The sequence below is a fragment of the Euleptes europaea genome, chromosome 3, assembly GCF_029931775.1.
Source record: "Euleptes europaea isolate rEulEur1 chromosome 3, rEulEur1.hap1, whole genome shotgun sequence".
Lineage (NCBI taxonomy): Eukaryota > Metazoa > Chordata > Lepidosauria > Squamata > Sphaerodactylidae > Euleptes > Euleptes europaea.
The window spans coordinates 116,772,793-116,800,767 of NC_079314.1; the positions used below are offsets into that span (position 1 = coordinate 116,772,793).

General features: G+C 46.6%; 1 protein-coding gene across 1 annotated transcript in view; it reads left to right on the top strand.

Moving 5' to 3' along the window:
- ITIH5 (inter-alpha-trypsin inhibitor heavy chain 5) overlaps positions 1 to 26,797 on the top strand; it is a 63,391-nt gene extending 36,594 nt beyond the window's left edge. The window contains exons 7-14 of the mRNA XM_056847708.1: positions 1,486 to 1,602; positions 11,429 to 11,600; positions 14,014 to 14,323; positions 15,785 to 16,341; positions 18,737 to 18,790; positions 20,273 to 20,389; positions 24,401 to 24,778; positions 26,493 to 26,797. Coding sequence (XP_056703686.1) covers positions 1,486 to 1,602; positions 11,429 to 11,600; positions 14,014 to 14,323; positions 15,785 to 16,341; positions 18,737 to 18,790; positions 20,273 to 20,389; positions 24,401 to 24,778; positions 26,493 to 26,791 — 2,004 coding nt within the window. The 3' untranslated portion in view covers positions 26,792 to 26,797. The remainder of the gene's footprint in view (positions 1 to 1,485; positions 1,603 to 11,428; positions 11,601 to 14,013; positions 14,324 to 15,784; positions 16,342 to 18,736; positions 18,791 to 20,272; positions 20,390 to 24,400; positions 24,779 to 26,492) is intronic.
- Positions 26,798 to 27,975: the final 1,178 nt, after the last annotated feature.

Genomic DNA, 27,975 nt, shown 5'->3' on the forward strand with positions numbered 1-27,975 from the left:
TGTTGACTGGCAAACCGGCAAGCTGATGAAGCGATCGAAACGTGTGTGAATCGACCACACGTACTTGCTGGTGATTCTCTGTGTCCTTACTGGTGGTTCTCCGTGTCCATCATCTGGCTTCCAGTATCTGCTCACCGAGGATTTTCCCAGCACCTTCTGTTAGTGTGCTTCCCACTCTCTTGCCGGCCATTGGATTCCTCCGCCGGTGATTCACGCACCTCCCTGACACCAGGATCATTCTCGTACTTGAACTACTCGGGGGTTGTAACTCAGGAGAGACTTTGAGTAAGGGACTCTTTACGCAGCAATCATCAGGTGCAATGGACTGCATGTTATGTTGTGTGTTACCTACTGTTTCTTTGTATGCCCACTGTTAATGCCTTATGGATGATGTCGGTGCAGGCACGCTGTAATGGCTTGCTTATTTGCTTGTAAATTTATCTATATGTAGTTGGTTTAGTAGTTATAAGTTTCCTTTGAGTACTATAGAGTTTCACATTAAATAACATACTATAATACGGAACCTTTGTGCTGCTAGTGTCTTCTCCAGACAAATAACGCCTATGCTGTAAATCGTGTAGGATTGGAGAACAAATAACAGCACGCAGGCTCAAATATTAACATACAATATCATACATTCAAGGCTATCAAAGATAGGACATTTTGGAGGTCACTGATTCATAGGGTCGCCATGAGTTGGAAGTGACTTGACGGCACAACACACACACACACATATCATATATTCAACAAAATGCAGCAATAGCATTAACTCAATTAAGCAATAGCAATCACAAAATGAAACTTATTCCCATACATACGACCAATACACCGTCCAAACGACTGTTAATTCTCTAAAGTCCATTCATGAAAAATGTGCATCTTCAAATGGCTGTGTGGGCAGACGAGACCACTGATAGTGTATAGGTCGTATGTATTGGAATACGTTTCATTTTGTGATTGCTATTGCTTAATTGAGTTAATGCTAATGTTGCATTTTGATAAATATATATTATTGTATGTTAATATTTGAGCCTGCATGCTGTTCGTTTGCTAGTGTCTTCTCAGCTTTCAGGATTTTCAGCATGGGTTACTTCTGTTTGGGGGCTAAAATCCTGGCAATGTGACAGACGCTGCATTCCACTAAAAAGGTAAAGGTCCCCTGTGCAAGCACCGGGTCATTCCTGACCCATGGGGTGACATCACATCGTGACATTTCCTACGCAGACTTTGTTTGTGGGGTGGTTTGCCACTGCCTTCCCCAGTCAACCTCCCTTTACCCCCAGCAAGCTGGGAACTCATTTTACCGACCTCGGAAGGATGGAAGGCTGAGTCGACCTTGAGCCAGCTAACTGAAACCGACTTCCGTTGGGAACAAACTCAGGTCGTGAGCAGAGCTTGGACTGCAGTACTTCAGCTTACCACTCTGCGCCACGGGGCTCGTATTCCACTACTGATTCTTTTCCCCCCCCCTTTTATCCCCCCCAGGTTTTGAATGGATATTTTGTGCACTATTTTGCTCCCAAAGATCTCCCTCCACTCCCGAAGAATGTGGTCTTTGTACTTGACAGCAGTGCTTCCATGGTGGGGACCAAGCTGCGGCAGGTAAGGGCCTCACCTTTGGGTACCCAGTGGTGCCCAGTGCCAAATGGATGGCTGTGGACTCTGGGAAACTAGTTTGTCATCCCTGGGTATGCGAGACAGGGATATGGCCAGTGATGGGTCATGGATGGAATGGACCAAGCAGTAGGTGATGTGGCAGACCTCCACCTGAGACCCTGAAGAGCTGCTGCCAGTCTGAGTAGAGAATACTAGCCCTGATGGACCAAGGGCCTGATTTGGTATCAGGCAGCTTCATGTGTGTTTGTGTATGTCTACTTTGTCTCTGTCGGCTGGAGATCAGTTGTCAGCGCAAGAGATCTCCAACCACCACCTGGAGGTTATAAATAAATAAATAAATTTTATTTGCAGCTAGTATGCCAGATAAAACAGGTAAAACAGAAACTGACCATACAGAGGAGATGTTTACAACCAAGCCCAACAAAATTAGGAAATCACCCAATTTTACAATTCCACAGACTAAGGATGTACATTAAGGTGACGTAGCTTCATTGCTACTGCACTATATTTTGCAACCTGGGGGTGATGAGAGAGCTGTCTCCCAGCAGAAACCTTTTGGTCCATTCACCCTCATCACCAGAGCCCATTTCCCTAATCAAAGGGTCAATAATATTGAAGCAGGCTGACTTGTAGAGGGGACATCTAAAGAATACATGCTCAATGGTTTCCAGCTCCCCTGTGTTACACGGGCAAAGTCTCTCTACCCTGGGAAACCACCTGGAGGTTGGCAACCCTAGTTGGATGATTCCTGGAGATTTGGGGATGGATCCTGGGGAGGGCATGTTTTGGGGAGGGGAGATAAATCCATGGAGGCCACCCTCCAAAACAGCCATTTTCTCCAAGTAGGGTTGCCAGCTCCCGGTTGGGAAATGCCTGGAGATTTTAGGGGTGGAGCCTGAAGAGGATGGGGTTTGGGGAAGGTCGGGTCTACAATGAGGTCTAATGCCATACAGCCCACCTACCAAAGTGTCCATTTTCCCCAGGGGAACTGATCTCTGTCACCTAGAAATCAGTCGTCATCCCAGGAGATCTCCAGCCACAACCGAGAGGTTGGCAACCCAACCCGTGGTCCTATCTTACCCCCAGAACCACGCCCCTTCATAGGGATTTGACCCTGACTGGGCCGAGCTGTTATATCACTTAGTTTCTGCCTCATGAAAAATCTGTCTTGCTGAAAAAGGCTCTTAAAGAGCTAGCAAAGAGCCACTAGAAAGAGGGATTAAGACTCTCTCCTGCCAGGAATCGGTGTGAACTGGTCATGGATTAACCTTTCCAGGGGTTTTACTTTCCTCCTGATGAGGCTCGGATTAGGAGGCATTAACATTTTTGATTCGTGCCCGCTGTTTGAAACAGCTGTGGATTAACCCGTGGAGACGTGCTGGGCCACGATCCGGCGCACAGTGATGCTTGGAGAAGGCCCATGGATTTCAGTGGATTTTTCCTGAGTGTAGCTGTGCATATACCAAGCTCAATACTTAAAAAGCCTTAAAGATTCCTTAAAGGTATCCATAATGTTTTAAAACTGTCAGGTGTCCCTGGATGTACCTTCACTGTGAGCTAGGGTTGCCAGGTCACTCTTTGTCACCGGCGGGAGGTTTTTTGGGTGGAGCCTGAGGAGGGCGGGGTTTGGGGAGGGGAGGGGCTTCAATGCCATAGAGTCCAATGGCCAAAGCGGCCATTTTCTCCAGGTGAACTGATCTCTGTCGGCTGGAGATCAGTTGTAATAGCAGGAGATCTCCAGTGAGCTTCATGGCTGAGTGAGATTTGAACCTGGGTCTCTTAGATTCTCTAAGAGTAATACTTAGCCAGCTTTCACAATGTCATTTTCTCTTCCAACCCTCTTCCAGCAATTGGAAGGAAGTGTGTAAGAAAAATAGTAGGTCAGTGCCGCTATATTAGGAAAACCTTCCGGGTGGTATTTTAAGGGCCCAAACCAGAAAGGGATTATCTCTTTGGGAATGTTTCCGTGCTGTCAAGAATAACAAGGAGCAACTAAGCTTCTGTTTCTTTCGCTGGCTCCGTGGGTTTGAAAAGCCGAAAGAAAATGCTTATTATATGGGGTCAAGGGAAAGGGGTGCTTCCCACCCACAAGGAGGAGTGGGAAGGTGTGATATCGTTTGAGAGATGAGAACTTGAGAAATTGTTTAAAAGGGGGGCTGCCTAGAATGCTTGCTTTGAAAAATATGATTTGGTTCCAAATAATCTTGTTTACTGCTCTGAGTTTCTTCAAAACTCGTCTGTCAACTTGTTAAAAATAGAGCAGTAACCCTCCCCCACTTTTTGACCTAAAAGGTAAATTTAAATTTCAGATCATTTGCCCCAGGGTTGCTAACTCTAGGATGGAAAATTCCTGAAGATTTGGGGGCAGAGTTTAGGGAGGAGAGGAACTTCAGTGTATAATGCCATAGAGTCCACCTTCCAAAGCTGCCATTTTTCTCCAGGAGAACTGCTCTTTGTTCTCTGGAGATCACTTGTAATTCTGGGGGGTCTCCAGGCCCCGCCTGGAGGCTGGCAACCCCATTTGCCCTTCAGAGTGATTGGCGCACCATTCGTACTGCAGATTTTAACTGCTGGGCTTGGGAGATTTGTTGCAAGTTGGGTAGAGATCCAACAGGTGCAGCATCCTCCAGGAAACAAGGACTGCCCAAAAAAGGCTGTGTTTGAGGAATTTCTGCCTGTTACACAACTGTTAAAGACACAGGAAACCTACCATTTGGAGAGCCAGTGTGGTGTAGTGGTTAAGAGCACCGGATTCTAATCTGGTGAACCAGGTTTGATTCCCCACTCCTCCACATGAGCTGCTGACTCTAATCTGGTGAACTGGGTTTGATTCCCCACTCCTCTACATGAAGCTTGCTGGGTGACCTGGGGCCAGTCACAGTTCTCTCCGAATGCTCTCAGCCCCACCTACCTCACAAGGTGTCTGTTGTGGGGAGGAGAAGAGAAGGCAATTGTAAGCCACTTTGAGACTTCTTAAAGGTAGAGAAAAGCAGGGTACAAAAGCCAACTCTTCTTCATAAAGAAGGTGGTCAGGACATGGGTGAACACATGAAGCTGCCTTATATTGAATCAGACCCTTCATCCATCAGAGTCAGTGTTGTCTACTCAGACAGCAGCTCTCCAGGGTCTCGGGCAGAGGTCTTTCACATCACCTACTTGCCCAGTCCCTTTAACTGGAGATGCCAGGGATTGAACCTGGGACCTTCTGCATGCCAAGCAGATGCTCTACCACTGAGCCATGGCCCCTCCCCTGCTGTGTTTGTCTGTGTCTGTTAACTGTGTCCCTTCAGGGTTTGAATGCCAGCGGGTGACCAGCAAGGCACATGGATGGGGGTGGGTGGGGGGAATATAGGCTTTGCTCTGTCTGTAACCGCGGAGTGGTTATGTAATAGTCGCCAGACATGCCAAGGGAAGCGGTCATAGGATCCGAGGGGAAAGTGGGAATGAATGGATGCGGGAAGGATGCCCGAATGAGGAGATCATTGTCATCGCTCAATGGGAAGGTTGTTGTGTTTGGGTTCCTGACCGCAGGGCCCCGCATCCCTTTCAACTCGCTCGTTTCCATTCCATGCGCTTTGCAGCCTCACATTCCCCCTGGCCCCAAGCCTCGCAACAAGCGATGGATTGTGTGACAGAAAAGCCACTGATGCGGCTGTTGCGGTCTGGGAAAGCCCTTTGGCCGGACCAATGTCATGTTGGTGTCTGAGAATCCCCATATTGGTGTTTTTTTTATTACAAATGGGGTTGTGGGGGAGAGTTCTTCAGTTCTTTGATCTCCTTGCATGGTGGGAAATTCGCAGCGGAGCATTTTAGACTGAGCATCCAGGAATCTTGTTTACTGCTCTGTGAAGAAGTGCATGAATCTGAGCATGGTAGTGCAGTCGAGACTCTATGGGTAAACATAAAAGGAATAAGAAATAATCATGATATTCTCGTGGGGGTCTGCTATCGACCGCCAAACCAGGCAGAGGACTTGGATGGGACACTCCTAGACCAGTTCACAAAGTTCTCAAAGAGAAGGGACATGGTGGTCATGGGAGATTTTAATTACCCGTTATCTGTTGGAAGTCCAACGCTGCTAAAAATGCAAGATCCAATAAATTCCTGACTTGTCTTGCTGACAACTTCCTATTCAAGAAGGTGGACATGGAAACAAGGGGTCTGCTATCTTAGACTTGATTCTCACCAACAGGGAAGAACTGGTCGATGAAGTTAAAGTAATAGGCATCCTGGGTAGTAGTGACCATGTACTCTTGGAATTTACAATCTTGGGGAGAGGAAAACCTGTACGTAGTCAGACATGTAGGTTGGACTTCAAACTTAAACTTATGCTAGGTAGTATCCCATGGTCAGAAATACTTAAGGAGAAGGGAGTTCAAGAAGGGTGGGCGTTTCTTAAAAATAAAATACTGAAGGCCCAATACCAAACCATTCCTATGAGAAGGAAAAATGGGAGGAGCCTAAAGAGGCCAGGGTGGCTCCATAAACAGCTTTTTAAAGAATTGAGAAATAAAAAAGACTCATTTAGGAAGTGGAAGGAGGAATATAAGCAAATAACTAGTGCTTGTAGGGAGAGTGTTAGGAAAGCTAAAGCTCAGTATGAACTTAGGCTAGCGAGAGATGCTAAACGCAACAAAAAAGGGTTCTTTTCCTATGTACAGAGTAAGAGTAAGAACAAGGACAAGATAAGCCCATTGTGTGGACCGGAAAGTGAAATTGTAACAGGAGATGAAGAGAGGGCAGAACTCCTCAATTCCTACTTTTCCTCAGTCTTTTCTTGTGAGGGAAGTGATGCTCAACATGGCATAAACAGAGCATGTGATGAGGGAAGGGATTTGCATCCTAGAATTGGCATTGGGGTAGTGCACAAACACCTGGTTTCTTTAAATGAAACAAAATCCTCTGGGCCAGATGAATTGCACCCAAAAGTACTCAAAGAACTTGCAGATGTAATTTCGGAACCTCTGTCCATTATTTTTGAAAAGTCTTGGCAAACAGGTGAGGTGCCCGAAGATTGGAGGCGGGCAAATGTTGTCCCTATCTTCAAGAAGGGGAAAAAGGAGGATCCGGGTAACTACCGACCCATCAGCTTGACTTCTATAGCAGGAAAAGTCTTCGAACAAATCATCAAACAGTCCGTCCTTGAGCATTTAGAAAGGATGGATCTGATCACTAAGAGCCAGCATGGGTTTCTCAAGAATAAGTCATGTCAGACTAAGTTTATCTCCTTTTTTGAGAAAGTTACTACCTTGCTGGATCAGGGGAATGCTGTAGACATAGTTTATCTAGATTTCAGTAAGGCTTTTGATAAGGTTCCACATAGTATTCTAGTTGACAAATTGGGAAAATGTGGGTTAGATCCTATTATTGTTAGATGGATCTGCAACTGGTTGACAGATCGTACCCAAAGAGTGCTAGTTAATGGTTCTCCACTTGGAGAGAAGTGACTAGTGGAGTTCCTCAGGGATCTGTGCTGGGCCCTGTGTTGTTCAACATCTTTATAAATGATTTGGATGAAGGAATAGAGGGGATGATTATTAAATTTGCAGATGATACTAAATTGGGAGGGGTAGCAAATACTGTCGAAAGAGCCAAGATGCAGGATGATCTTGACAGGCTGGAGAAATGGGCTAGAACTAATAAAATGCACTTCAACACAGACAAATGTAAAGTTCTGCATTTAGGTAGGAAAAATCAAATGCATAATTATAGGATGGGGGAGACTTGTTTGAGCAATAGTGTGTGTAAATTGGTTCTTGTAGGTTATCCAGGCTGTGTAACCGTGGTCTTGGAATTTTCTTTCCTGACGTTTCGCCAGCAACTGTGGCAGGCATCTTCAGAGTAGTAACACTGAAGGACAGTGTCTCTCAGTGTCAAGGGTGTAGGAAGAGTAATATATAGTCAGAAAGGGGTTGGATTTGAGCTGAGTATTGTCCTGCAAAAGTAATGTGCTAATCATTGTGTGTGTAAAGGTTCTTGGGGTCTTAGTAGACCAAACACTGAACATGAATCAGCAGTGTGATGCTGTAACTAAAAAGGCCAACACAGTATTGGGCTGCATCAACAGAAGTATAGCGTCCAGATCACGCGAAGTGATGGTATCGCTTTACTCTGCTCTGGTTAGACCTCAACTAGAGTACTGTGTTCAGTTTTGGGCACCACAATTTAAGAAAGATGTAGACAAGCTGGAACGTGTCCAGAGAAGGGCAACAAAGATGGTGAGGGGTCTGGAGACCAAGTCCTATGAGGAAAGGTTGAAGGAGCTGGGTATGTTTAGCCTGCAGAGGAGAAGACTGAGAGGGGATATGATAACCATGTTCAAGTACTTGAAGGGCTGTCATATAGAGGAGGGTGCTGAGTTGTTTTCTGTTGCTCAAGAAGGTCGGAACAGAACTAATGGATTGAAATTAAATCAAAAGAGTTTCCGTCTAGACATTAGGAAGAATTTTCTAAGTCAGAGTGGTTCCTCAGGTTTTTAAGAAGAGGTTAGATGGCCATCTGTCAGCATTGTTGATTCTGTGACCTTAGGCAGATGATGAGAGGGAGCGCATCTTGGGCATCTTCTGGTCACTAGGGGTGTGGAGGGGGGAGGTAGTTGTGAATTTCCTGCATTGTGCAGGGGGTTGGACTTGATGTCCCTGGTGGTCCCTTCCAACTCTTTGATTCTATGAATGGAAAAGAAGAAGAGTTGATTTTTAAATGCAGATTTTCTCTACCTTTTTAAGGAGAATCAAACCATCTTACAATCTCCTTCCCTTCCTATCCCCACAACAGACACCTTGTGAGGTAGGTGGGACTGAAACTGAGAGAACTATAAGAGAGCTGTGACTAGCCCAAGGTCACCCAGCTGGCTTCATATGGAGGAGTGGGGAAACAAACCCGGTTCTCCAGATTAGAGTCCACCGCTCCAAACCACCACTCTTAGCCATTGCACCATGCTGGCTCTTTGTTTCATTGGTTTGTTTTTGGGAGGAGGATGGAAGGTCCTGGGACATTGTTCCCTTCTTAAAACAGATCTACAAGTTGATCCAAAGGTTTTCACCATTGGAGCGTGAAAAACAAAATCTCATACCAGGGTACCTGAGGTTGCCAACCTCCAGGTGGGAGCTAGCATTCTCCTGGAATTACAACTAACCTTCAGACTATGGAGATAATTCCCTATGGAGGGTGGACTCTATAGTGTTATACCCTGCTCAATACCACAGAGTCCAGGAGAAAAGCAAGTCCCTCTCCTGGAACTTCTGGCCTGATCTCTAGGAATTTCTGAAGCCAAAGCTCGCAACCCTATATAGCCTGCTTTCAGACTTACCTACCTGGCCATTAAGATCTTCTGCTTCTCTGTGCACCCTCACCGACTGTAGTAAGAGTGGTGGTTACCTGACACAGGGCCTTTTTGGGTCTGGCGCCTCACGTTTTAACACTCCCCAAAGAGAACTGAGGTTGATTCCCCGCTCCTCCACATGAGCGGCGGACTCTAATCTGGTAAACCAGGTTTGTTTCTCCCGCTCCTCCACAAGAAGCCTGCTGGGTGACCTCGGGCCAGTCACAGTTCTCTCCCAACTCTCTCAGCCCCACCTACTTCGCAAGGTGACTGTTGTGGGGAGGGGAAGGCGACTGTAAGCCTCTTTGAGACTCCTTAAAGGTAGAGAAAAGCGGAGTATAAAAACCAACTCTTCTTCTTCCTGCATCTGTTTCGGTGAGAGTTGCCAATTCTGGTTTGAGAAATTCCTGGAGATTTGGAGGTGGGTCCTAGAGACGGTGGGGTTTAGGGAGGGGTGGGACCTCAGCCAGGTATAATGCCATAAAGGCCACCCTTCAAAGCAGCTATTTCCTCCAGGGGAGCTGATTTCTGTCATCTGGAGATCAATTGCAATTCTGGGAGGTCTCCATCTAGAGATTTGGCAACTCTAGTTCCAGCTGTCCCCGTTTGCATGGCTACTTCAGTGGGAACTAAATCATCCCTGCTTCTCTTTAGAAGGAAACAAACTAAGGTGTTTCCTTGCAGTGATCAAAATCAGGGACAGGAATGTTGCTCTCTCCCTAACCCCACCCTCCACAGGCTCCACCTCCAAAAGTCCAAGAATTTCTCAACCCAAAGTTGGCAACCCTCCCTGAAATAGATGCAGGAAGAAGAAGAAGAGTTGGATGTTTATGCCCCGCTATTCTCTACCTTAAGGAGTCTCAAAGCGGCTCATAGAAATACAAATTTAATTAGTCAAGTCCAATTAAATGGGGGGACCACCTATTTCATAGAATCATAGAGTTGGAAGGGACAACCTGGGTCATCTAGTCCAACCCCCCGCACAAGGCAGGAAATGCATGACTACCTCCCCCCCAACCCCCAGTGACCCCTACTCCATGCCCAGAAGATGGCCAAGATGCCCTCCCTCTCATGATCTGCCTAAGGTCATAGAATCAGCATTGCTGACAGATGGCCATCTAACCTCACAATCACCTTCCCTCCCCCCCCCCCCACAACAGGCACCTTGTGGGGTAGGTGAGGCTGAGAGCATTCAGAGAAAACTGTGACTAGCCAAAGTCACCCAGCAGGCTGCATGTGGAAGGGTGGGGAATCTAATTGGGTTCTCCAGGTTAGAGTCCGCCGTTCATGTGGAGGAGAAGGGAATCAAACCTGTTTCTCCAGATTTGAGTCTGCCACTTGTAACCACTACACCACGCTGGAAAAAATACTCCTGTCCTTGATCGTCCTTGGGTGTGACCCCCCCCCCAAGGTCACCAGCTGGGGATCTGACTCCACATTCCTTTGCAATGGGTAACGTAGCTTGGAGTGACATCACCAGCTTCCATGCGAGAACAGAAGGGAGGCTGAACAGCGCTCGCTAAGAGGTTTGTGTCCCTTTCCAAGTTTGCCTTTGCCGAGAAACCTTCGATATTTTTCAGGCTGAAAGGGAAAGAAACTGGAAGGAAACTGGAATTGCTCAACTGCTGTTAACATTTATAGAGAAAAAGTCAATACTTTAGCATTGCAACCTGCAAATGACACAATCGAAATGTGGATCGTTTCTGATGGTAGCCATGCCGGTCTGCAATAGAAGAGCTAGATTTGAGTCCAGTAGAACCCGAGTGCAACAAGATTTTCGAGGTATACGCTTTTTTTTAATAAATTTTTATTAAATTTTTATAACACACAACTAAACAATACCATAATAAGGAAAAAAATTACAATAAAAACAAAAACAAAATATATTAAAAAATACACAAGAGTATCTTTATATACTAATTATTTCATATTTAACAAACCATTAAATTAAAAAAAGATACCCCTCCCTCCACCCACCTCAAAAAAGTGACCCTTTTGAGAGCCAAAGCTCCCTCAAAAGCGAATCCCTCGAAAATCTTGTTAGTCTGTAAGGTGGTACAGGACTCAGTTCTAAATGTAGGAAAACTGTAAGCTTAAAAAAGAAGATATCGACAACAGATTGTAACTCTGTTGGTTAATTAATTGGTTAAAAGCCAGCGTGGTGTAGTGGTTAAGAGCGGTGGACTCTAATCTGGAGAACCGGGTTCGATTCCCCACTTCTCTACTTGAGCAGTGGACTCTAATCTGGAGAACCGGGTCTGATGCCCCACCCCTCCACTTGCAACCTGCCCGCGATCCCTGCCTCAGCTCTGCCCCAAAAACCTCCTGCCAGAGGAGAGGGGGGACCTGGCAACCATAGCAGTAGACCTGGGATGGCACTTTCCCACATGGCAGTTCCTCTCTCAGCCCTGCAGTGGGTATGCCGGGCACTGACTCTCCCATAGTGTGAAATGAGCATCTTCAGCCAGGCGGTTCTCTGTTTCGTTTCAGACCAAGGATGCCCTGTTCACCATTCTCCAGGACCTGAGGCCTGAGGATCACTTCAACATCATTGGCTTCTCCAATCGAATCAAGGTCTGGCAAGAAGACCGCCTGGTGCCGGTGACCCCTGACAATATCAGGGACGCGAAGGTCTACATCCACCACATATCGCCTACAGGAGGTAATCTTGGGCCCGAATGAGATTGGTAGGATGTGTCTGCTTTAACACATTGACAACCAAAAAAAAAAATGGGGGGGAGTCAAGCAAAAAAATATACAGGGAACTCAAGGATTGAACTGAGAACTAAAAATTCTTAAAAAGTAATATAGTTACATATTTATTAGGTATACATAATAAAATGGATAAAAACACTGGGCCTGGACTGCAGGCTACATATAAAAACACAAGTATATATATAAAATCACAAGTATGGCTACTAGTTAAAATGGATACTAGTCATGATGCACACCTATTCGCTCCAGGATCAGAAGAGCATGCCCAATATATTAGGTGCTTTGGAGCACAGGCAGGATGGTGCTGCTGCAGTCGTCTTGCTTGTGGGCTTCCTAGAGGCACCTGGTTGGCCGCTGTGTGAACAGACTGCTGGACTTGATGGGCCTTGGTCTGATCCAGCAGGGCTTTTCTTATGTTCTTATGTTCTTGAGTATAAACTGTTACAAAACTAATCCACACTGTTGATGACATGTAAAATATAAATGACCGACAGACCATGTGCGTTTTGGCCTCTTCGGCCGTCCTCAGTGGTCAAATCATAGAAAACACGATTATTCAAAAACACATCCGGAAATGCACTTTGCAAGGTATTTTATCTGAAATTTGTAAGCCTTATCTCCTGTGTGGCTAGATGTGAATTAATAACACCAATCGTAGGTATTTCAACACGGTCATTTGCTCACACAAGTACCTGGTGCAAAACAATTTATGTCTCTGGATGTGTTATAACATCAACAAGTAACAAAACCTATTAGGTTTACAAATGAGGAAGGCCCAAGAGGCCGAAACGCATATGGTCTTATGTCAGGGTTGCCAGCTCCGGGTTGGGAAATACCTGGAGATTTTTGGGGCAGAGCCTGAGGAGGGCAGGGTTTGGGGAGGGGAGGGACTTCAATGCCATAGAGTCCAATTGCCAAAGCGGCCATTTTCTCCAGGGGAACTGATCTCTATTGGCTGGAGATCAATTGTAATAGCAGGAGATCTCCAGCTAGTACCTGGCAAGTGGCAACCCTATCTAATTATTGTGTACACCTAATAAATATATAAATATATAAAACTTTTAAAGAATTTTTAGTCCTCAGCTCAACCCTTAGGTTCCCTGTGCTTTAACACATTGGCCAACTTTTCCGGGATAGAAGTAGTTTCCCCCCAGAACTGCATTGTAGGGCTGGGAAATGCTGTACAGATAGTTTCACCTCACATGCCTCTGTTAAAGGCATCGAGTCTCTAAAGGACACGGGAATATGTGCACTCATGTTGAAGAACATTAGAGCATAGGCCGATCTCTGAAAAGGGCCTCTATCTGCTTGGTGCAGTTAGCAAGTAGAGGTAGGGTTGCCAGCCTCCAGGTGGTGGCTGGAGATCTCCCGGTTTTACATCTGATCTTCAGGCAGTGATCAGTTCCCCTGGAGAAAATGGCGCTTTGGAAGGTGGACTCTGTGGGTTTATACCCTATTGAAGTCCCTCCCCTCCCCAAACCCCACCCACCTCAGGCTCCACCCCCAAAATCTCCAGGTGTTTCTCAGCTCAGAGCTGCAACCCTAAGTAGAAGTGCAGGGACCATCCTGGACAGCCAGTAGCACTCCTACGGTTGCCAACCTCCAGGTACTAGCTGGAGATCTCCTGCTATTACAATTGACCTCCAGCTGCTAGAGATCAGTTCACCTGGAGAAAATGGCCGCTTTGGCAATTGGACTCTATGGCACTGAAGTCCCTCCCCTCCCCAAACCCTGCCCTCCTTAGGCTCCACCCCCAAAACATCCCACCAGGGGTGAAGAAGGACCTGGCAACCTTACCCTGTTCCCAAGATCTTGTAGTTTCCGTGGAAATCTGTCTTTGGAAAACAGAGAAATGACCGATAAGTTGGCCAAACTCTGAGACAGTCTGTGCACGCTGGCTGATCTAGAAGAGGGAATTGCAGGCCTTGCTTTGAATATCTGGGCCCTTCCTGAGCCAGAGGGTGGAGTGAGATACACTCCATTAGTAGATACATACTGTAATAAGTATTTGTCATCCGGGGGGATGTGTCTGAAGCTACTTTGGGTAGCTAAACTGTAGTTCGGCTGAGGCCAAAGACAGAACAGCAAATTGAGCAGTGACTCCCTTTAGAGCTCTTGCTCTTTCTAAGAACCTAACCTGATTTCATCAGGATGTGTTGCTTCTTTGGAGGGAATCAAACCCAGTGGGGAATCAAACCCAGTTCTCCAGATTAGCGTCCACCGCTCTTAACCACCACACCAAGCTGACACATTCTGCCTTAGCAATACTTGGCTTGGATAATCTGTGATAGTATTTTTTCAAACAATGTCAACTACGGGGAAAACTAGGGGGAAGGGTTCATTGTGGGGTGTCCTTCTAGGCACAAACATAAACGGGGCCCTCCAGATCAGCACAAAAATCCTCAGTGACTACATCTCCCAGAGCGACATTGACGCCCGAAGCGCCTCCCTGATTATCTTCTTGACCGACGGGCGGCCCACGGTCGGGGAGACGCACTCCACCAAGATTATCAACAATACCAAGGCGGCCATTCGCAACCAGTTCTGCCTCTTCACCATCGGCATCGGGCACGACGTCGACTACAAACTGCTGGAGAGGCTGGCGCTGGAGAACTGCGGGATGATGCGGCGCGTCCAGGAAAACGAGGACGCCGCGGAGCAGCTGAAAGGGTTGGTGGGGAAGATCTTCTCCTTTGTTTATTTAGAATATTTCTATGCCGCCTCTCTATTTCTTCCTTTGTTATTTCTCTTTGTTGGGCACGAGTCAAAACTGACCGGCTTAGGTGCAGCAACGGAACCGAACTTTACCTGGGTTTGGTCTCAGTCACTTCCTGAGCAACACGCGCCATAAAGCAAAAGGAGGTTTTGTTCAAGAAATCCAAGAAAAGATATTTAAAAACAAGGCATATAGTTCAGTGGCAGTGAAATGCACAAAGTAACATAACTGACTAGGGTCATTTATGCATGGGTACTCGGACTCACGCATAAATGAGTGCAGTTCTGGAGGCCTCGCTTCAAAAAGGATGCGGACAGAATTGAGCGGGTGCAGAGGAGAGCAACGAGGATGATCAGGGGCCTGGAGACCGAGCCCTGCGAGGAAAGGCTGAGGAATTTGGGAATGTTCAGTCTGGAGAAGAGGAGGTTGAGGTGGGACATGATTGCTCTCTTGAAGTATTTGAAAGGCTGTCACTTAAAGGAGGGCAGGGAGCAGTTCCTGTTGGCAGCAGAGGATTGGATTTGCAATAATAGGTTAAATTATGGGTGGATACATACCATCTGGATATTAGGAAACATTTTTTACAGTTAGGTAGTCCAGGATTGGAATGTGCTGTTTAGGGAGGTGGTGAGCACCCCCTCACTGGCAGTCTTCAAACAGTGGCTGGACAAACACTTGTCAGGGATGCTCTAGGCTGATCCTGCATTGAGCAGGGGGTTGGACTAGATGGCCTGCATGGCTCTTCCAACTCTATGATTCTGTGGTTCTGTGTTCTGGATAGATACATATTACCAAGAAACCATACATCTTCCATGCTGCTTCCTCAAAAGGGAGCTACAGCTTTTAACGCTGCCCTTGGACTTCTCATCACTCAGGGAAAGTGGTGTGATCAAATAATTGTATACTGTTTAGCTTGGAAAGAAGGTGGTTAAGGGGAGACATGATAGAGGTCTATAAAATTATGCATGGTATGAAGAGAGTGGACAGGAAGAAGCTTTTCTCCCTCTCTCATAATACTAGAACCCAGAGGCATCTGCTGAAGCTGGAGGGTGAGAAATTCAAAACAGACCAAAGGAAGTATTTCTTCACACAACGCATAGTTAAATGGTGGAACGCCCTGCCCCAGGATGTGGTGATACCTGCCAACTTGGAAGGCTTTAAGAGGGGAGTGGACATGTGCATGGAGGAGAGGGGTAGTCATGGATACCAGTCATGATGCATCCCTATTCTCTCCAGGATCAGAGGAGCATGCCTATTGTCTTAGGGGCGGTGGAACACAGGCAGGATGGTGCTGCTGCATTCGTCTTGTTTGTGGGCTTTCCCTGGTTGGCCACTGTGGGAACAGACTGCTGGACTTGATGAGCCTTGGTGTGATCCAGCAGGGCTTTTCTTATGCTGTTATACTTGTTATACAGATTCTACAACGAGATCAGGACCCCACTTCTTTCTGATATCCGAGTTGACTATCCGGCTGGCAGTGTGGAGCATGTTACCCAGAACCTCTTCTCCAACTACTTCAATGGGTCCGAAATTGTCATTGCCGGGAAGCTCTTGAACCACACGGCCAACAGCCTCCACGTGGAAGTGACTGCCAGCAACACCAAGAAGTACATCTTGCTAAAAACTGACGTGGCCGTCAATCTCCCCAGCCAGAACCACATTGGGAGCGCTTCCAACAGCATCGATGACCCCACTGGCGATCAGAACTACGTGGAACGGGCCTGGAGTTACCTCACCATCAAGGAGCTTCTGACTTCCTGGCTAAAGAGTGATGACTCTGAGGAGAGGGAGCACCTCCGAGAACAAGCCGAGAAATTGGCCCTCACCTACAGCTTTGTCACCCCTTTCACCACGCTGAAGATGAAGGAGCTCGGGGTGCAGACAGAAGTGCCAACAGGGGTCTACATCGAACCATCTACTGGCGGTTTGGGGGAGACTATGCAGGGGCTGAAGGGTCCCGAGGCCCCAGCAGGTAAGGAGGATGCCATTTTCCTCTTGTTTTGAGCAGGGAATGGTTGTGTTGGAAAGTGCCACGTTAAGGTGACCCCATAGGGTTTTTGTTTTTTTTAAAAAAAAATTTTTATTTTTTTTCTGAAACAGGTTAACATATAAAAATAAAGAGAAAGAAAAGACAAAATATAACAGGACTTCCCCTACATCTTCCTCCATCCATTAATAAATCTGTATACTCTTTGGTATCTACAATTCTAATCCTAATATTTCTAATTACACTCATTGAACTAAATCTCATACAGTTTTAAAAATATAATATTGAATGTAATCATTAAAAGGGGGTTAATATTATCTCAGAAAAAAGGAAGGTTAATCAATCTCACTAATAGTAAATGGATTAGATCAATAAGTAAAGATTATCATCTTCATAAAACAATTCCTCCGTAAACCCTCCATGTCTCCCTACACCTATTCATTGTAAATTGTCTTTATAATGTATTAATATAGTAAATTCTACCATTATTGCCAAAATCAAGCCTTTTAACCAGTCCCTTGTCTATTTCCAGAAAACAAAACTAGACTCTTTTAGCCAGTCCCTTTGTCTGGAATTTCCAGCGTCTTCCACTTTTCTTCATTGACTCCAAACACCGGAGAGCATCCTCGGATGTGTCTGATAAAATTTCCTCTGCAAGCATAGAGTTCTCATAGTCCATCTGCAATGTAGTTTCTTCAATTCCAAGTTCATAAAAAGAAATCCCGGTAGCTCCAGCCTTACCACCCTTCAAGTCCTCCAAGCTAATATCGAAGAATTCTTCAGGCAATATATATCTTTTATAAAGATAAAAGTCAAGGTCTCTCACGTTCATATCCTTCGTAAGCAGCTAGTCTGTTGCAGTTTCCTGTTGAAGGGATACACCATCTTGTTGTTTATCCTGGCTCTCCTTTTCCTTTGTGGGAATTTCCTGATCTTGAGCCATCTTCTCACTTGGAGAATCCACTGCTATCACATCTGACTTCGTTGTATTAGCTTGGCCCTTTATGTCTTTAAGTACATCCAAAATAGAATTCAGTTTTTGGTTGATAGATTGGTATATGGTATTTGTCATGGCAATTAGCTGATCCATCTGTTTAATCGCACGTTCCATGCTTGCTACTTTTAAAATTTTTGTTAGTTAGTTGGTAAAGTCCGGGCAAATAAACCAAAAAATAGAAAGATTTGTAGGTGATTCAACAGGATTCCTGTATTGTGGGTAGTATTTCAATGTTAAATACCATCAAGTTAAACACACTCTACTATAGACTGCGGCAAAGAACAGGATATACCCATAAAAATGGAGAACCGTGGACCTTTCGTTACCTCCTCTTCCAGGAACTTGGGAGTGATTTGTTATTTACACAAGGGAGACACACTTCCGGTCTCACGATCTCACAGTCTGTCACAGTCTCGCGATGGCATTAAACAATGAAGGCGGAAAGACAACACCTAAGGAGGGGGGGATTCTTCCTCCCTCCCCTTTCAGCGTCGAAGTATCTGATTGGTAGTTGTTAACGTCTTTCAAAAGCTCCTGTTTGTTATGTCTGCCCACCGATCAAATTGATAGGATTCCTGCCGGATTATCGGATGTTTTTTTGTTTTATAAGAGTCATTTATAGATCCGGTGGGGAGGCACGGATTTGATAGATGTATTTGCCAATTCTTCAAATCCTCCAAATCCAGGTAAAAAAAAAGAGTTTTTATAACTTACTCAGATTTTAGAAAGTAGGTATTCTTGCTTCCATATAGTTGCTTAGGTGGTAATAGGTAGAGGAGGACTGAGCCTAAATCCAAAGAGACGTTCGCGGCATTGTATTTCCTCCTCAATGCCCGCGGGACCTCGCCCAGTTCCCCGAGAGTCATCCTCTCTCAGAAAAATGGGGGTCAAACCGCTCTTCAAGGCTGCAGGAGAGTTCCTGGTCCCCGGTCCACTATTTAGGATCCGGGAAGGGGTGCAGGATGCATCCCAGATTTGAACATTTCTTGGGTTCTTCGGGAGCCCCCGAAGAACGTGGCGCTCAGTCCAGCGTCTCTAGCGGAAGTCACCCCATAGGGTTTTTAAGGGAAGAGAGGAACAGAGGTGGTTTGCCATTGCCTGCCTCTGTGTAACAACCCCGGACTTCCTTAGTGGTTGCCCATCCAAGTACTAACCAGGGCCGACCCTGCTTAGCTTTCAAGATCTGATGACATCAAGCTAGCTTGGGCCATCCAGGTCAGGGATCTCAACGATAAGCAGTTTTAAATCCTGACACCTCTACAGAAATAATTTCATGCAAATGAACCATAGGTATTTTGGGGGGCAAGCAGAACAGTATATTAGAATGCAGGATAGCCTGGTTATGATATATTTAAATCCCCCCTTCTGCATTCCCACATTTAGGTTCTATCCCTGGAAAAATTGACAAAGAAAGAATTAAAGCCTCAAAAACATCAGGTAAGTGACTATCTGACTGTTACACCCCCCAAAAAATTAAAAAACAATTTTTCAACTTGCATAAAAAAACTAAGGAAATTTGTCTATACTTTGCAACCTCCTTCTTTGAAGAAGAAGAGGGAAGTGGGGCTCAACATGGCATAAACAGAACATGTGATGAGGGAAGGGATTTGCAGCCTAGAATTGGCATCGGGGTAGTGCACAAACACCTGGTTTCTTTAAATAAAACAAAATCTTCTGGGCCAGATGAATTTACCCCAAGGGTACTCAAAGAACTTACAGATGTAATTTCGGAACCTCTGTTCATTATTTTTGAAAAGTCTTGGCAAACATGTGAGGTGCCAGAAGATTGGAGGCGGGCAAATGTTGTCCCTATCTTCAAGAAGGGGAAAAAGGAGGATCCAGGTAACTACCGACCCATCAGCTTGACTTCTATAGCAGGAAAAGTGTTCGAACAAATCATCAAACAGTCCGTCCTTGAGCATTTAGAAAGGATGGATCTGATCACTAAGAGCCAGCATGGGTTTCTCAAGAATAAGTCATGTCAGACTAATCTTATCTCCTTTTTTGAGAAAGTTACTACCTTGCTGGATCAGGGGAATGCTGTAGACATAGTTTATCTAGATTTCAGTAAGGCTTTTGATAAGGTTCGACATAGTATTCTAGTTGACAAATTGGGAAAATGTGGGTTAGATCCTATTATTGTTAGATGGATCTGCAACTGGTTGACAGATCGTACCCAAAGAGTGCTAGTTAATGGTTCCTCGTCCACTTGAGTTGGCTCTGGAAGCCTCCCTGAGCCGAGAATTTAACAGGGAGGAGTTAGCACTGCAGAAAAGTTTTTGGATTGATTTGCCACCCAGGAGATCTTAGGTAATTGGGAAGAGGGCCAAAACAGTCTCATCTAATGTGGCCCTAAAGTGGTGAATTGACCCTAGAAGCGAAAATGACTAAACTGAGGCTATCGTACTTTGGTCACATTATGCGAAGACAAGAGACACTGGAAAAGACAATAATGGGTGGAAAAGTGGAAGACAGCAGGAAAAGAGGAAGACCCGACAAGAGATGGGTTGACTCTATAAAGGAAGCCATGGCCTCAGTTTGCAAGACCTGAGCAACGCTGTCAAAGATAGGACATTTTGGAGGACGTTGATTCATAGGGTTGCCATTGGTCAGAAGTGACTTGACGGCACTTAACACCCACAAAGTGGTGGAGGTAAACTGGAAGAATTACTCCTTTATGCCTGTGGTTTATAGGATCTGCCTGTTCGTTTTACTTGGATTTCAATTATGTGGTAGTAAAACATTAAAGGAATCTCAGCTCTGCTGCATTCTACCTTCTTTGTTCAGCAGAGTTTACTCTTATTTTTTGTCTGGGGCCAAAAAGTGATCTCTACAAATGGATTCTTTACTTGTTCTGGGTAACTGTGGTTACATTAAAGTCACTCTTCTTCCCCCCCCCCTTTGTTTTCTTTTTGCCAGCGGATGGGGACCCTCACTTTGTCGTTGATTTCCCCTTGAGCAAGTTAACCGTTTGCTTCAACATTGATGGGCAGCCCGGGGATATCCTCCGGCTAGTGTCCGATCATGAGAACTCTGGTATGATACGGCGGGGGGAGTTTGATGGTTAAATCCATTGTGTTGGCCATTCATGTAGGACAATGACAGTAATGTTATTCGCATGAGAGTCGGTGTAGTGGTTAGAGTGTTGGACCAGGATCTGGGAGACTCTGGTTCAAATCTCATAGGAACATAAGAAAAGTCCTGCTTGATCAGACCAGTGGTCCATCCAGTCCTGCATCCTAAGAACATAAGAAGAGCCCTGCTGTATCTGACTAGTGGTCCATCCAGTCCAGCATCCTAAGAAGAGCCTTGCTGGATCAGACCATGGACTGGATCAGTCCATCCAGTCCAGCATCCTAAGAACATAAGAAGAGCCCTGCTTGATCAGACCAGTGGTCCATCCTATCCAGCATCCTAAGAAGAGCCTGCTGGATCAGACCAGTGGTCCATCTCGTCTAGCATCTCATTTCACACAGTGGCCATTGGCCAATCATTTCCTCTGGAGGTCCAACAACAGGGCATAGAGGCCTTGGCCTTCCCCTGGTGTTGCCTCCTGGGCACTGGTCCTCACAGGTTGACTGACTCTGAACGTGGAGATGCCATGAAATCTTCCGGATGACTTTGGGCCAGGTGTGCTCTCTCTCTCAGCCTATCCCACCTCCCAGAGTTGTTGTGAGTATAGAATGGAAAAACTATGTGTACCTTGAGCTCTTTAGAGGAAGGAATAAAATTGGGTAGATAGACAGTGGCTTCCAATAATCTAAACTAGTTGTGGGAGTGGAGGCACAGGTGAGCCCATGAAGGAGAGATAAAAACATAAAAACATAAGAAAGGCCATGCTGGATCAGACCAAGGCCCATCAAGCCCATCTCTTCACAAAGTGGCTAACCAGGTGCCTCTAGGAAGACCCCAAACAAGACAACTGCAACAGCACCGTTCTGCCTGTGTTCCACAGCACCTAATATAATAGGCATTGCTCATCTGATCCTGGAGAGAATAGGTATGCATCATGACTAGTATCCATTTTGATTAGTAGCCATGGATAGCCCTCTCCTCCATGAACACGTCCACTCCCATCTTAAAGTCTTCCAGGTAGGCAGCCATGACCTCATCCTAGGGCAGGGAGTTCCACAATTTTTTGGGACTTTCTAGACTAGCATTTCCTATCAATCTATCTGGTTTATTTTTGTACTGCTTTTCCTCCAGTGTGCTGAAGTTGGTGTTCATGGTTCTCCTTTCCTCATTTTATCCTCACCAAACCTGTGAGGAAGGTTCACCTGGGAATGGACAGTGTTGATCTTAGCAGGTTTATGCAGCTGAAGATGCAGGAACATCAGGAATGACAGCCGTGAGCGTGCATATACTGTCTTTCCTGACAGTCTGGATGGGGTGATGGTGACTCAGGGCCAGTTCCAGGATTTGATGACCCCTAGGGGCCCCTCTCCTCCTATCCCCCCACCTGGACTCCCCATGCACACCTCCCTTCTTGCCCCCACCCTTATGGTTGCCAACCTCCAGGTAGTGGCTGGAGATCTCCCACTATTACAACTGATCTCCAGGTGACAGAGATCAGGTCACCAGGAGGAAATGGCCGCTTTGGAAGGTGGACTCTATGGCATTATACCCCGTTGAAGTCCTTCCCCACCCAAAACCCCACCTTCCCCAGGCTACACCCCTAAAATCTCCAGGTATTTCCCAAGTGGGTGAGGGAAGGGTGTGCAGGCATGTGGCAGAGGCCCGAGCATCTAACTCTGTCTAGCTTGCCCCTAAGAAAGGCCTTAAATTGGTGGAAGCGATCGAGTTAAAAAATAAAATAAGAGATTTCCATCAGAGTGGCTGGTTTCCCGAGCTTCTGGAATTTTTGAGCAGCCGCAATTGTTAAGAAGATTATTTACGAGGCCGTAAAGCACCCGACTGACTGGGAGAGGAAAAACCCACGTAAAGACTGTGTGAAAATCGAGGGCACGCAACTATTACTGTTTTTGCGGAGAAAGAAAGCTGATATCAAAGAGGGATCTCTGATGGGATTTCCTTAAGCCTTCCTCTTCCACCCACCCCACAACCTAGAACAACCCTAAGCTTTTTTTCCGCAGTATAAATTGATTTTCTGCCCAGGAACCTCCTTTCCTGTTGCTTGGCAGATTCAGTAGTTTGGATGGAGCTCCTCTAGGTTTATTATTCTGAGGTTCCAACTGTATTTTATGCAAAGTTCCACTATTCGTTTTCCCCCTAAGGGATCCTATTAAAAAGAAAAATCCTAAGCAGCCTGGGGCATAGTGTTGCCAACTTCCAGGTGTGGACTGGAGATCTCCTTAGATGATAATTGCTCTCCAGACCACAGAGTTCCCCTGGAGAAAATGGCTGCTTTGGAGGGTGGACTCTATGAAATTATACCCTGTTGAGCTCCCTTCCCTCCCCAAACCCTGCTTTGCACAGGCTCCACCCGGCAAATCTCTAGGGATTCCCCAACTTGGAGTTGCCAACTGTACGGGGGCAGGATGAGTCTGTGAGGAAGCAGAGGTGGGGTGAAGACAGAGGGCTTCATTCTTCTCCTTTGTGTTGCTTTTCAGCTCAGAGTTGCCCTCCCTGTTCTGCTTTTTTTGACTGTGGGAAGAAGGATCTGGAGATCTTTTCCCCCCTGTTGGTGAAAACATCAAGTGCTGGGTCTCACACAGTCTTGTGAGGAGAAGAAGAGTTGGTTTTTATGCCCCCGTTTTCTCTACCTTTAAGGAGTCTCAAACCAGCTGACAATCACCTTCCCTCACCTCCCCACAACATACACCTTGTGAGGTAGGTGGGGCTGAGAGAGTTCAGAGAGAACTGTGACTAGCCCAAGGTCACCCAGCAGGCTTCATGTGTAGGAGTAGGGAATCAAACCCTGTTCACCAGATTAGACTCTGCCTCTCATGTGGACGAGTGGGGAATCAAACCTGGTTTACCAGATTAGAGTCTGCCGCTCATGTGGACGAGTGGGGTATCAAACCTGGTTCACCAGATTAGAGTTTGCCGCTCATGTGGACGAGTGGGGAATCAAACCTGGTTCACCAGATTAGAGTCTGCCGCTCATGTGGACGAGTGGGGAATCAAACCTGGTTCACCAGATTAGAGTCTGCCATTCATGTGGACGAGTGGGGAATCAAACCTGGTTCATCAGATTAGAGTCTCCCGCTCATGTGGACGAGTGGGAAATTAAACTTGGTTCTCCAGATTAGAGTCCACTGCTCATGTGTAGGAGAGGGGAATCAAACCCTGTTCACCAGATTAGAGTCTGCCGCTCATGTGGAGGAGTGGGGAATCAAACCCGGTTCTCCAGATTAGAGTCCACTGCTCATGTGGAGGAGTGGGGAATCGAACCTGGATCTCTAGATTAGAGTCTACTGCTCATGTGTAGGAGAGGGGAATCAAACCCTGTTTACCAGATTAGAGTCCACTGCTCATGTGGAGGAGCGGGGAATCAAACCCTGTTCACCAGATTAGAGTCCGCCGCTCATGTGTAGGAGTGGGGAATCAAACCCTGTTCACCAGATTAGAGTCTGCTGCTCATGTGGAGGAGTCAGGACTCAAACCCTGTTCACCAGAGTAGAGTCTGCTGCTCATGTGTAGGAGTGGGGAATCAAACCCTGTTCATCAGATTAGAGTCTGCTGCTCATGTGTAGGAGTGGGAAATCAAACCCTGTTCATCGGTTCTTGTAGGGGAATCAAACCCGGTTCTCCAGATTAGAGTCCACTTCTCATGTGGAGGAGTGGGGAATCGAACCTGGTTCTCCAGATTAGAGTCCACTGCTCATGTGGAGGAGTGGGGAATCGAACCTGGTTCTCCAGATTAGAGTCTACTGCTCATGTGTTAGAGAGGGGAATCAAACCCAGTTCTTCAGATTAGAGTCCGGTGCTCAAGTGGAGGAGTGGGGAATCGAACCCAGTCCACCAGATTAGAGTCCACCACTCTTAACCACTACACCGCGCTAGCTGAATATCGTTGAGTGAATATCCATGATCGTCCTTCTCAGCAGAGTACCTGAAACAATGTTCTCTTCCTTGTCCCTTAAGGTGTAACGGTGAACGGTCAGCTGATTGGCGCCCCGGCACCACCCAACGGCCATAAGAAGCACCGGACCTACTTCAGAAGCATCACCATTCTCAACAACAAGCCAGACAGAGCCTACCTGGAGGTCACGCCCACCAAGGTCATCTTGGACGATGGGGAGAGACTTGTCTTGTCCTGTGAGCGCAGCGCCGTGGTGGGAACCCAGAACCTCGAGGTGTCCATCGTTGCCCGGTCCAACGTGACGGTCCTGATCCGGAGGACCATTGCTTTTGTCATTCTGATCCACCATTACAAGAATCCTGCTCCCTACCAGAAAGATCACTTGGGTTTTTACATCTCTAATGGCCAAGGGCTGTCCTCCAGCTCACATGGGCTGCTAGGTAAGTGGGAGGCACGTCCAAGGCTCCATGGAGTCACCTTAGAACATCTGACTGGTTTACTGACCTGAAAATAAACCTGAAAAAGGCATTTTGGCTTTTTCTGGGTTTATCTGGGGCCCAATATTGAAATTGAAATAGGAGCCCTGTGGCGCAGAGCGGTAAACTGCAGTACTGCAGTCCAAGCTCTGCTCACGACCTGAGTTCGATCCCGACGGAAGTTGGTTTCAGGTAGCCGGCTCAAGGTCGACTCAGCCTTCCATCGGTAAAATGAGGTCGGTAAAATGAGGTCGGTAAAATGAGGTCGGTAAAATGAGGACCCAGCTTGCTGGGGGTAAAGGGAAGATGACTGGGGAAGGCACTGGCAAACCACCCCGCAAACAAAGTCTGCCTAGGAAACGTCAGGATGTGACGTCACCCCATGGGTCAGGAATGCACAGGGGACCTTTACCTTTTTAATATTGAAATAGACAATAAAGCCTAAGCCGGATAGCCAATCACTGAATAATCCTATTCAGCCTTTGGCTCCTGTGGGGGCATTTTTAGAGTTACGAAATTTTCAGGGTAGCTGCAAAGGACTCTCCTTGCATGAACCCTGAAGGTTGGTAAAGTTTAGGACTGAGGGTCTGATTTTATGGGCCCTCGAAAGGGTCACCCCTTCTCCACAGAAAAGCATTGTGACCGCTGACCCAAACTTTACCAAACTTCAGGATTCAGGCAAGGAGAGTCCCTTGCAGCTACCCTGAAAAATAGACCTGAATTTTTTGGGGAAAACCTTTTAAAGAGCTGGAATACCCATTTACCAGTATGGGCTTATTTCAGGTTTCCCGAAAACAATTGGGTCCAATGAACCTGAACACGAAATTTAGAAAAAGAAGAAGGAGGAGTTGGTTTTTATATGCCGACTTTCTCTACCACTTAAGGGAGAATCAAACCAGCTGACAATTACCTTCCCTTCCCCTCCCCACAACAGACATCCTGTGAGGTAGGTGGGGCTGAGAGAGCTCTACGAGAGCTGTGACTAGCCCAAGGTCACCCAGCTGGCTTCATGTGGAGGAGTGGGGAAACAAATCCATTTCACCAGATTAGCCTCTGCCGCTCATGTGGAGGAGTGGGCAATCAAACCCTGTTCTCCAGATCAGACTCCACCGCTCCAAACCACCACTCTTAGCCACTACACCACACTGGCTCTCGATTTTACCCATTTATTTATTTTTTGCACAGCCCTACGAGGCAGTGTGAAGCAACCTGGTTTCTTTAACCTTAATAATACAGTTATTATAATTTATCTTGGTTATCTGATATTAAATTCTTGGTGAACTATGGATTGACATTATTGCATGAAAATAGTTTGAGCCGGTGCTGTTATTTTATTCAACTTTGTTGGGTCAGCATACGTATCGATTTCATTAGTCTTAACTGCCAGGTAGTAGCAGAAGATCTCCTGCTAATTCAACTGATCTCCAGCCGATAGAGATCAGATCACCTGGAGAAAAATGGCCGCTTTGGCCATTGAACTCTATGGCATTGAAGTCCCTCCCCTCCCCAAACCGTGACCTCCTCAGCCTCTGCCCCAAAAACCTCCCGCCAGTGGCAAAGAGGGACCTGGCAACCCTACCCCAAATCTGCTGCTTGAGGCAACCAGTTCAGTTGGTCTCAAGGTAGAAGCACCTCTGCCTACAGCCTCACTCATACGTTTTACCTGGCTTTTTTGCAGGTCAGTTCTTACACCAAGTTGTAAACCTCACCCAGAGACCTCGTGGTCAAGGTCCTCAACTGAGCAGCTGGAACCAAACCAAAAGTGGGGACGCCAGCACCAGCAACACATTACAGCTGAAAGGGCGCCTGGTTCCAGTCGTGTGGAAGCAGAGGAAAATCTACAATGGGGAACAGGAAGTGGATTGCTGGTTCGCCAAGAACAATGCAGACAAGCTGATCGACGGGGCCTACAAGGATTATCTAGCCTCTCACCCTTTTGACACGGGGACTAGCAGCATGACGGGGAACAGACTTTAAAGAGAGAGTGAATCGTGGGTGGGGGCGATGCAGATGAAAGCGGTTACTCCCGAGGAAACTCTTGCACTTTCCCCCAGCTCTTTGTGATGCCAAAGAAGGAAGCGAAGCTCCAAAGAGGCTGTTCCCTTCGAAAGGCCGCTGGCCTCTCCGTTGTCTTAACAAAGGACACTTTCACAAGTGACACCAAGACAACTTTTCGTCTAATGTCGGTTTATGTTTTTTTAAAATGTGAATAGGGTTGCCAACATCCATTTAGGGCCTAGATAGAGGATGCCAGCCTACAGGTGGGGCCTAGGGATCCCCCAGAATTACATCTCATCTCCAGACTACAGAGATCAGTTTCCCTGGAGAAAATAGAAGCTGAAAATGGAACATTTGGAGGGTAGACTTTGTGGCATTGTACCCCAGTGAGGTCCCTGTCCTTCCCAGCCTCCAGCCTCAATAGGGTTGCCAACCTCCAGGTACTAGATGGAGATCTCCTGCTATTACAACTGATCTCCAACCGCTAGAGATCTGTTCAACTGGAGAAAATGGCTGCTTTGGCAGTCGGACTCTATGGCATTGAAGTCCTTCCCCTCCCCAAACCCTGCCCTCCTCAGGCTCTACCCCAAAAACCTCCCACCAGTGGCAAAGAAGGACCTGGCAAACCTAAATCTCCAAATCTCCTGGACTTTCCCAGTCTGGAAATACAACCCTACCCCTACACTTCCCAACTACCAACTTACTGGGCTGCCCACCGCATCTCAGCTGACCAACAGACAGAATTAGGCCAGCTGAAAAGGGGCGGTGATCTGCGTGCGCCATGCATTAACGGCGTGATGCCTGAACGCCCGGGTTTATCCCAGAAGTGCCAGCAACGCTATAGCAATATCCCCCCCAAAACTCTATGGTTTCCATAGAGTTTTCAGAGGAAATTGCTAGAGTGTCCTGCACGATGCTGGCACTTCTGGGGTAAACCCAGAAGTGACAGAATCACGCCGCATATCACTCCTCTGCAGTCTCGCATGGACAAACCCCCCCGCCAGTGGCCAGGTAGGACCTGGAAACCCTACCTGGAGATCTTCGAGAATTACAACTGATTTCCAGACTACAGAGAGAGCCAATGACTGCTTTGGAGGACACTCTACGGCACTGTAACCTGCTGAGGTCCCTCCCCTCCCCTCCCCAAACCCCACTGTCTGAAT